This window comes from Micropterus dolomieu, linkage group LG12 (assembly GCF_021292245.1).
Source record: "Micropterus dolomieu isolate WLL.071019.BEF.003 ecotype Adirondacks linkage group LG12, ASM2129224v1, whole genome shotgun sequence".
Classification (NCBI taxonomy): domain Eukaryota; kingdom Metazoa; phylum Chordata; class Actinopteri; order Centrarchiformes; family Centrarchidae; genus Micropterus; species Micropterus dolomieu.
The window spans coordinates 6,222,987-6,234,257 of NC_060161.1; the positions used below are offsets into that span (position 1 = coordinate 6,222,987).

General features: G+C 40.3%; 1 protein-coding gene across 1 annotated transcript in view; it reads right to left on the reverse strand.

Annotated features, from left to right (window-relative positions):
• Window positions 1–10,924, reverse strand: part of zanl (zonadhesin, like) — a 28,984-nt gene extending 18,060 nt beyond the window's left edge. The window contains exons 1-7 of the mRNA XM_046065295.1: window positions 10,801–10,924; window positions 9,702–9,898; window positions 8,936–9,074; window positions 6,564–6,680; window positions 4,698–4,822; window positions 3,835–3,980; window positions 1,487–1,630 (exon numbers count right to left, since the gene is read on the reverse strand). Coding sequence (XP_045921251.1) covers window positions 1,487–1,630; window positions 3,835–3,980; window positions 4,698–4,822; window positions 6,564–6,680; window positions 8,936–8,984 — 581 coding nt within the window. The 5' untranslated portion in view covers window positions 8,985–9,074; window positions 9,702–9,898; window positions 10,801–10,924. The remainder of the gene's footprint in view (window positions 1–1,486; window positions 1,631–3,834; window positions 3,981–4,697; window positions 4,823–6,563; window positions 6,681–8,935; window positions 9,075–9,701; window positions 9,899–10,800) is intronic.
• Window positions 10,925–11,271: the final 347 nt, after the last annotated feature.

Sequence of the window (11,271 nt, forward strand, 5' to 3'; positions counted from 1 at the left end):
GTAGATATATGTTACTTACTTGAAAAATTGACAGTCTGTCTGGATCTAGCTTCCAAATAGTAACATGGATGACTAAGTGATCAACTACGTGCTCAGTTATAACACAGTCAGACTATCGCAAAATAAATGTTTGCTTTATGAGGGCAATGAATAATACGAAGTTCAATAACACAAAACGTTAACATTAGCATCTAAAAGCTTTCTTATAATCCGCATGCTAGCTTGCTCTGCAAAAACCTTGTTGATTAAACAATACTAAAACGATGGATATTTTTCATTCACTTTCGTGAAGTCGTAAGTCCCCCTTCACTGTTGAATGCACTTGCACGTACGCTCACGCGGCAGGGGGACACTTTCTATCAGGAACACTTACCTTGGCACAACACCGGTCAGTGGCGGTTTAACGTTAATGGATCCTCTGGGTCACTGTACCATAGACGGCATGTTTTAGAGCGCAATTAGGAAATGGTTTCTCGTAGCTTTGGCTAGAATTAACAGTGCTGTTAAAGGGATAAACTAGATGTGAAAACGCTACATAGTAAAAATTAGTCATTGTGACAGATTATATGTAAACTAATAACTACTGCATGCCAAAAAATATATACATAATTGTTGGCCTATATAGGAGAGCCCTGTTTATAATTATAGCAATGACATGAGATATGATATATGGTATTATTAATAGTAGAAGTAGCAGTAGTAGTATATAGGCATTTTTTTTGTTTGTTTTGCTGGCCCCCACAATACACTATTTACTTTAATGTTCAATACTACATTATTACATTACACTTATTACATACATTTTGCTCTTATTTATCAAAATTTTAATATATTTTGTTGTACTTTTGTTCAAAGTACTATTTATAACAAAAAAAGTTTCTATTTATACTGCATTATGTCATGGTGTCTTAGTGAGATCTTATCATAACAAACTTTTAGGGATAATGTTTGTTTATGTCATGCGTTTCCTAAAATAAGGGGGAAAAAGTATCAGTCGATATATCGGCTATCGGATTTTAAAATCCTCAAATATCGAAATCGGTATCGGACTTAAAAATTGCATATAGGTCGGGCTCTGCTTATATTGCTGTCCTTTCATCACTTCTCAGGAAACTAAACAAACGTTCTCTTCTGGCGTCATGTGAAGATGTCGTTCACACTTGGCCTCGGGTGACTCCAACGACCTTTCTAGTCCTCCAACCAGTCAAAGTGCTTTTACACTACATCACATTCCCTAACACACACTGATGGAACAGCAAACGTTGGCAATTCAGGGTTCAGTATCTTGCCCAAGGACACTTCGACATGCAAGCGCCGATTAACGGGCAAGCTGCTCTACCTGATGAGCTACAGACAATTTTCCTAAACTATTAGTAACTGAATACAGGCAGCCTTTATAGAGTCCATACATGAGCCTTCAAGAGAGTTTGAAGGGAATCCATAAATTCTCATAACACAGCAGAAAGATGAATGCGTGTAAACTCACGTGTCATCCTCATCCTCTTCTGTCTGCCAGCTGTTCCCGAAATTATTGACATTTCCTACCAGAGTGCCATCTGGTTTGGTGAAGTCATTGTCTGGGTTCCCGTCATAGTCACCACAGAGACCACACGTCTGGTTGTAGTAGGAGCTGGAGGGACAAAGACGAAGAGAGTACGGGATTAAGAGATGAAGAGGAACGTCTTAAGAAGAACACTGTTTGGCAAAGCGACAGAATGCAGAAATGTCTTTATCTGATATCATTAAACAGGGCATCATCAAAGGAAGATACATAACCAAAGTATTAGGAATGCTGGGTAGAGTTATCAAAAATAGTATATCACTATGACCTTTGAACTACAACTTGCATAGATGCCCAGCTGATTTCTTACATATATATACCTCTATAGTTGAGTGTACACTCTGGGGGGCATGAACTGAAGTGAAGTCCACGATAGTTGACTACACCAAGGGAGAGCACGTAGAGAATAAGCAGGGTGGGGCCGAGCATTAAGCCTTGAGGGACACCACAGGTGACGTAGTGTGCCAGGGATTTGGCGATCGATAGAACAAAGTCAGCCTGGAGGCAGTGGTTAATGACCTTAGTGATCAGTGGACTTAAGGCATGGATGTTGGATTTTACAAGGGCTATGGGGAAGGGGTCCAGGGCACAGGTGGAGGGTTTCATCTTTTTGATGATGTCCTCAACCTCTTGCTGTGAGATGTCAGAAAAACAGCAGCCTGGGAAATCCAAGGCTGCGGGTTGGAAGTTGGGACAGGGAGGGTGGAGAAGCTGGATATGAGGGAAAGGATGGTGTCTACTGTTTTCCAGAAAAAAGTGAAGAAGTTGTTGCACCTCTCCTCTTGGCTTCTGAATGAGAGTGAGTTTGAGGTTTGAGGATGTTATTTATAGTGGAGAAAAGTTTCTTGGAGCAGTAACGGCTATTGTTTATGATGTGTGGAGTAGAACCGTGACTGTGCATCTCTCAAGGACCTTGCGTAGGACTTCTGATGCTCTCTGTAGGCTTGCCTATGAACAGTGAGTCCTGAGGCCTTGAGGTGCCACTCAAAGACACACCCAGCTGTTTTCTTCTTCCATAGTTCGCATAGTTTGTGTACCGGGGGGCTGAGTGTTTACATTTTAATGCAAGGCATTCAGATGAGGACAGTGTAGGCAGAGGGAGGGGGGGATAGCTCCAAGTTCTGTCTCTGTATTACAGCTAGGCCCCAATACTGGCTTTTTCCAGATAGCTGTAACCTGGGGGGACAGACTTCGTTAAACACTGACTAAACCCCTGGCTGGTACCATGTTTCTCTTAGGCACAAAAAGTCTAATCCCACTTCCATTATGTGGTCTTGTATGAAGGATGCTCAATTTGTGAGGGACTGTGTATTAAGCAGTTCTATTTTGAGCAATGATGCTGGGGTTAATCTTTGTAGAGGCCGTAGTACACTGGAATCCACTTCATGTTTTCTGGCCTGCTTGGTGTGCAGAGATCTTACAGTGTTTCCCGTGTTACTAGCACCGAGAGCGTCACTTCTCGACGCGGCACACGTGCAACAGTTGTCTAGATTGATGGAATGGTTGAAGCAGAGTGGCCAAGCAATTTATGGTAAACAAACTTTTGACGGGAACTTCTATGGGATGTAACGACGTAGGCGCATATGTCGAAGATCTATGATGGCTGCAATGCACGTTGGAATGGTGTGGTTGTTGAGATTTAGCAGCTGCGGGATAGAGTACTTGAGCTTTATGCTGGTCGCCAAAAGTGTTAGCCTGGAGCTAGCCGTTAGCCAAACAAAGAGAAGACTGCACAGTGAGATGGTCCATATCATGGCAGTGGGATGCGTGAGGCACGGAGGACTAGCTGGAGGCAGCTGACAGCTAGCTACCAACTGCAGATGTATCAGTCCTAGGCTTGAGGCCAAACCGGACGGGGACAGCTAGATGGCTGCCCCAAGAGTATACCTTGTAGTAGGAGTGATGGAACAATGGAGAAGTTTTCACCCACTGACAGCGGCAATAATCAGCCAATGTTGGAGGAGATGGCAGCAGGTTAGTAGATGGCCTACGCTCCTGCATCAGTGTTATTAGCTATTACAGTGTTCTCTTATATCTCTTTCTTCTATGTTGCCTTATACTTTTTCAAAACTTGAATTAATCAAAGCCGAATTATCAGTGAAAAAATAGAAAATGATAGAAACATTTACTTACAATTTTCCAAAGAAAAAGAAAAATCACATCTATGCAAGCAGCCAAGGAAATCTTATATCAAAACATTGTTCATTTTATTCAAACAGCAGCCATTTTTAAATTATCAAAATACCTGGAGAGGAAGGAACCTCTATACCAACCTGGGAACTGAGATTCGGGCATAATGGTTTCCATCCCAGCGCACCTGGAGGCCAAAGGGCGTCTGCAGGGTAATATACTGACCGGCCAGACTGAGAGAGATGAGAGGAGAGGGGGAGTGAGGGAGGGCCACCCGCAGTCCGTTCACCTGCCGGAGAGAAGGAAACACAAAAACAAAATTAAACAGAAGCTACAGTGACAGTTTTTTTACACTCATAAAAGTGCAGTGAGAAAATCTGTGCAAAAACATTGTTCTATATTGCAATGATGAAATGACTTGTGACAAATAAAGACATATTGAAGTGTATATACTGGCTGCCTGGTTGTCAACAGGATTACAATAATAATAATAATAATAAGCATAATAAGAATAATAAGAATATAATATATATATATATAATAAATTAAAAAATATACATATAACTAAATGTTTCTAGAGCAGCAACAGTAAAGTTTAAAACTGCTAGGTCATTACATAAACTCAATAATGTCTCAGTGGCAATCAATCTAAAATATCTAAAATAAATAATTTTCCTGACATCAAAATACTGAGTGATGTTTAGAAAGAATGAAAAACTCAGACACTGGTCCATATCAGTCCTTCCTCCTGTCCTCCTCCTCCTCCAATTTTGTTGTGTACTAGCAATGTGCGCCCTGCTACATATATTACCATATATGTGTTCAAAAAGTTGGAAAAGATAGAGCAGATTATAAATAAATACACCCAGTATGTATGTAAATAAAAAGATTTTTCTTATTCATTGTCTTTCTTTTGCGATGTGTTAATTGTGCATGTTGATATTGCGATGACAATGAAAATATGATTTATGGTTTACTATCTATGTCTAATGTTGTCCATACTGACCAGTGTCTTCCTGGCCTTCATCAGAATCACAGTGATTCCATTCACTGTGACGTAGAGTTTCCTCAGGTAGGACACACCTGACACTCCTCTTTCTTCATTCTTCCCCTCCACTGAGAACCAGGGACCTGCACACGGAGCAGAACACCATAAATAACCAAAGATATGATATAAATAAATAAAAATATGTTGGCTGATATTATGTTATCAGATTTTATTGTTTCAGCCTCCAGTCCAGCATGGCTTGGGCTATGACAGGTTGTTCTACTGTAGCGGGTTAATGTTTCAGTAGGTCAGCGGTGGAGGCTATGCTGTTGACAGACTTGATTGTTGATTTATTTCTGAAATTTTTGCTAAATTAGATTTGCACAAAGCTAATGGCATGTTCAGTGGAAGAGTGCTAACATTAGTCAGCGGTTAAACTATGGTGTTTAAGGGATTCTAAATACAGTATATCTGCCACCCGCTTGTCTGTAGTTACAGTCAGTGCGTCAGAAATGAAACTAGAGGGACATGTAAATAAACGTGAGCTGAACAAGTATCTAACATGACTTCCTGCCAAACAAAGGTATCTAGCTCCCCTTTCAAATGTGCAACGTTAGTGTGAAATCTCACAGTTGCAGGTCCTTGTAAACAGTCATGTAGTATTAGATGCATTCAAGAACAGCGTTTCCTCTGGGTCACTGTATCATAGATGGTGGTTGAAAGATTCTCGTATCTTTGGACAGAATTAAAAGCGTGCTGGAAAAGGGATGACGTAATGTGAATGTGCTACATTGAAAATAGTCATTGTGACAGATTATGTGTAAGGTAATAACTACTGCATGACAAAAAAATATATTGCGTATGTAGGAGAGCTGTGTTTTAGGGTTGGGCCATGTCTACAAAATTTCCATAGGACAATGTCTACATGATGTTATAAGTCGCGGTGGATATTTTACAAGCACAGACCAGCTAAAGCAGCATTGAACACTCAGAGTTCAGATGTTGGTTTCGGTTGTTTGATAGGCTGCGTCATTAACAAGCCCACAAGCGGCTCACCTGCGGCAGTGATAACGGATCACGGGTGGAGAAATACAGAAAAAAGACGAGTTCTGTGTCTTTTAGGCGCCTTCATACAGTAGAGAGAGGTGGGGCAAGTCGATGTGTTTACCTGATGTCTAGGCCTCTTGTGTGTCTGTTGTCTGAGTGTGGGGGGGGGGAGAAAAATCTGAGGAATGAGCGAAGCATATTTAAAGTTTATATGTTTGTTGTGTTTAAAACCTGCTTTCACGTGGTGGTATAATGTGAAACATCTAGATTCTTTGGCAGGGGGGTGGTGGGGTTTACAATCACGATGCCTGCTCAACGTTGTGATGGCCGATGGCATCGTATATCGGCCCAACCCTACTGTGTTTATCATAAAATGTAATTTAATAATTGTAATGACTTGAGTACTGTATGGTATTATTATTGTTAGTACTAGTAGTAGTACATTCATATTTTTTATTTATAGTTTCTGTTTGACAGTCCCGCACAATAAGCTACATACACAATTTTTGCAAAAAGTTGGATGAGTTAGACTAATGTCTACTATGGTTATATGTTCATAGTGCCACCTCCTGGTGTAAAGACATCATGTTTTACGTGATCACTTGAAGTAAATATATGCATGTGTCATCTAAATGTGGACAATGAAATGTTGTGGCAGGTTGGGCATTTTGCAGCAATTCACATAAAAAAAAAACCCTTTCCTTTAGCCAATTTGGTGAAGAATGGTTGAATTTGTAGCTGCAGTGAAAACAGTGTTCAAAAGTTTTAAATGGTTGAAAATCTGTTCAGGTGCAATGAAAATGAAAGACAATTCTCAGTGTCTAAACCTGTTCCTACCTGTGCTGTTCTTGCAGTTTCTGGCAAGTGTGTAGGTACATGTTCCCATGAAGCTGTAGAATTTCTTGTCAAATGTGTTGTAGTGCGGATCTCCAGACACCACACAGTCCTGAGAGCCTGAGAGAGAAGGACAAGCAGTGTGACTACCACAAGAACATTAGACTACAACACAGCTGAGCTAACAGTTACAGGCCTGGAAAGTTTCAACTATATTAGCATTTGAGTCTGAAATCATAGGAGCAGTCACAAAAATGACTCAGTTTGCTACCAGCCTCCATTGGTTAGGTGTGCTATTGCAATGGGAGAAGAGGCAAATCGTTTCAGAAATTAAGATTTCTCACTATTTCTCACAAGCTGGTTGGTGGATCAGAAACACACTGAATTAAATCAACTCATAACACTGTTAATTTATTTTATGTGACAGTTTGAGGAGTCTTGCAGCAAATAACTAGCCAGTTTGCTGCTGTCCTTTTGGTCCTGAAGAGATATATGCACAGATGTCAAGATTTTTTGACAGCGATGTTTAGTTTGTTTATTTCTATGATTTCAACACAGATTTGTTGTTCACAGTGTAACTTTAGCATTATAAGGGAAAAAATACCATATGTGTGTTCCTTTGGTGGCATCACAATAAAAAAGTAGCAACCTGACAGATCTCACAACAAGTAATAAACTCTATACTTGTATATAGTTGGCTAACATTATGCAGCAATATCCTGGTAAACTTTAAAACAAGTGAATTAATATTTACACTGCACATGTTTAGCTGTTTGTGCTGTTGTTAATTGTTAGCTAATTTCAGGTAGCGGGTTAGCTGCTAATGTTTACTGTTAATGTTAACCCATATATTTCCGGAAGCAAAAAAAATTAAATCTCGTGCTACTGTTGATGTCCAGCGTGATGACAGAGACACTCGGAAATGAGAGTTTATTTGCTGTGTCACATTTAGTGTAAGTGAGGAAATCTGCAACTTTCTTTTAAGGGCACACGGGCAGTTCAAAACACGTCTAGCCAAACTAGACGTTAGCTGTGTGGGCAGTTCATTTTAGAGTGGGGCATTACAGCCACACTCCAGGGAATCTACGGCACTGGCCGTTTGACCTTGATACAATTACTGCCTTGCTAAAGGCCTCGGCTCAATGTTCACACTATGCTGCGAGCAGACTGTTTTCCTAAACTCTGAAACAAGGACAGTTCAGCTATCTTCTGCTTTTGACTTACATGGGCATTATATGACAGATACATCTGACAGATTTTCTCTTTAGATATTTTAAAGTTGACAGAGCTTTATGTTACTTCCATAAACTCAGTTCTATTAGTTAGATTACTGAAATAATGCAACATTTCACACACTGTGAATGAAAACTTGTCTCAGGAAATTCAAAGGTATTTTAGGGAGATAAAGAGACTTTGTCAAGCAGAGTATGACCATGCAAATATGTTTTACTGTTATTGAACTACTTCTGAGTTGTCCTGATATTCACAAGCTTCCTGGGAAAGCTACATGGGTTTTAATCAATAACCAATTACTGGAGTGAAAATTGAGCACCTCATCATTTCACAAAGAAACAGAATACTTATTTTGTTAACATTGCTTCACTTGCATTAAGGAGATGTATTGGGTGGTAATACAAAAAACTGACTCTCCAGTGCAACAGAGTATCATATTTCAGCCTTACCGAGAGCTGATGGGAGACCAGAACATCCAGGTTCTCTTCCAGAAGGGCAAAAACCTCTTTTAAAACCTCTTTTATTTCTGGTTTTAGTGGTTTCCCAATAAGCCCAAGATCTTTATAGGTTGAACATCACTGACCGACTAAGGTCAGCTGAGTGGCCGCTGCAGGAGAGGAAGGCCTCGACTCATTGTTTAACTTAACAAAATACTAAGGTCCTGTGGCAGATACTCATTTATCTTGGGCGCAACACATTTCAGTTTTTCATGAAGACCTATCAAAGAAACCTCAATGGGAGTTTGTATTGAGTTAAAGAAGCTATTGGCACAGCCTGTACGTGGGATCTGGACTTTGGCAAAGGAAGAAGCAGAGGCTCTTTTTGAGAAAACACATTCCCACTGCTCCCTTGTTGGGATTTTGGTGGTTTGAAATTTTGAATCGTCCATGTAGACAAAAGGTAAAATACGTTTTGGTGTCTAATATAAAGCCCTACTTACTCACTAACAGTGATCAACATCTACCACAATATGTTTGTGCTTTATATTAAATTCATGAGTGAAATGCATTTTGGATCTGGACAATACATTTTCTGATAAGCTGTAGCAATAGCATGTCACTCTGTATGCTACGCTAGCTGTAGTTTAATTCATATTCAGTTTGTTTACTGCTTGGCAAGTATTGCTGTGGGTGTAAACTTACTGGTGGGATGGCAGCCCAGTATTCCATCCTGGAGTTTACACTCGTGCATTGGGTCACATTCAGAGGCCACACAGGTGACGAAGGGAACATCACACCTACACTTCAGCTTACAGTCCTCAACATAAAACTCCTGTCCAGGCTGACACACACACACACACACACAAAAACACGCACATTTACACTGTGTTAGCAGGGGAAGGCTTAAATCAAAGGTTGTCTTGAGTTATAAATATGAATTGAATGATCAAATTGTGTAGGTTTCAGCTCAAAACAGTAGTCACAAAATTATTCCAGCTTTTATTAAATGAAAATTCTGTTCCCAAAATATCAAAATTCTCCAATATTTTTCCTGTTCCTAAGAAGCCACAGAGCAACAGAGCTCAATGATTTCAGACCAGTCACATTGACAAGCATTTTATGTAAATGTATGGAAAGGGTGACAGTCAATCATCTTTCAGCATCTCTCAGTGAATGTTCAATATCAATTGTATAAATATGCTGATGACATGGTGGTTGCTGCTGGTCTTATGCAGATGGGAGACTCAGCTAAGCAGTCAACATATCTCAAACATACTCAAGAGCTGGTGTGAGCTCAGTGCCTTCTCTATTAATAGTAGTAATGAAGACGGCACAAAATGTCTCATCATGCCAAAATGTTCTCACTTTGATGGCTTAAAACTAAAAACAGTCCTAGCAAAGATAGAAATACAAACACACAAGCAGACACGTTATCCCCTGGTGGCTTATCAGACCATCTTGACTGTACCTCATAGTACTGGCCGTTGGTGTGTTTGCAACCACACAAACTCTTCTTGACGCACTTGCCGGCACTCAGGATGTAGCCAGGATTACACACACAGGCCTCCGAGCAGGGCCCACCGCAGGAGGGAGGTTTCCCAGAACATGTCTCTTGACAGGGGTCTGCACAAGGCTCGTAGTGGCTGTTGGGGGGGCAGCTCAGCGCTAAGGAGAGGATGGAAGGCTGAGGTTAGTGATGTTGTAGACATAGAGTAGGTAGGTAGGTAGATTTATTTTGTCACAATATAACAGGTTATAGAGTGAAATTGAGTTTGTAACTCCCTTCTGCCACATAAAAGACAGACAGACTATATAAAAAATGGTACACAGAATCTAAAACATCTCTCCTTGCATGGACTCTGGCTGAACAATGCTGGCTGAATAATGCAAATGTCTCTGCACGTCTAACTTTTACTTCATTTCATATAATGCTCAAACCTGGCTCATTGCACAAATGTGTTGTTAATCGTTGTTCTATATTTTTGTATTGTCAATTTATATATTTACACAACTTTCTCTTCCGTTGCAATACATCTGCACAACACACACCGGAGTAATGCACATGTAATAATTATTATATCTATCTCTATTATTTTATTATTATTCTTATATAACTTACATTTGTTTATTCCATCTTTATATATTTCTACATTTATTTATGTCACCTGTACATTTGTCTGGGTGTAGCACCTTATCAGCAAAGCAAATTCTTCGTATGTGCGAATTTTTGGTCAGTTGGGAGATTTCCTACTCTGAGATGCTTGATCAATTAAGAAACCTTACTGACCCTTGGGAAGCAGCTCCCTAGTTGCTTCCATTAACCCTCCCTATATTCCTTCATCCACTTATCATTTCTCCACCCAACACTCACGGCAGAAGGTTTCATTCCTCCAAGGTCCAATGTTGACCCCACGGTCCTGGCATTCATTGACGTAGGCTTCGATGGCTTCACACAGAATGGGCTTGGCTCCACCCAACTCACACAGGTCAAAGATACAGTCCCTGAAGTAATTCTGAAAACACACACATAGTTTGTTGAGCTACAATGCTTTATTCTTTCTCTTTACCTTATCTCTCTCTCGTGGAGTGCCATTAGGAGCTTGTTTGTCAATCCATAATTAACTCAATAATCCAATAAAGACTTTTGCAATAGAGTAGAATTCTTTCAACATCAAAAGACCTAACTGCTTTAGATTTGTGTGTCCTCTATATGTGAGTATTTGTAATGGAATGTACTTCAAAGCAGCGTACACTACATGTCACATTCAGCCACTGACGGCAGATGCTCCCGTGCCTCTGGCTAACATTGCAAGTGGGGACATGTCAGTACTTTGCCTCCTGCCTTGCAGACAAATTCAGAATTACCCTTTGTCACAAATGATTAAAATATTGTAACATTCAAAGCTCTCCATAAAATATCCCCTGCTGATCTGACAGACCTCCTTCCTTGCACTCCACCTTGCTCCCTGCTGTCTTCCACAGAAGGAGCCAACGTTCAACTTGCCATGCTTACAATTAGTGAGCAACCCACTCTACCA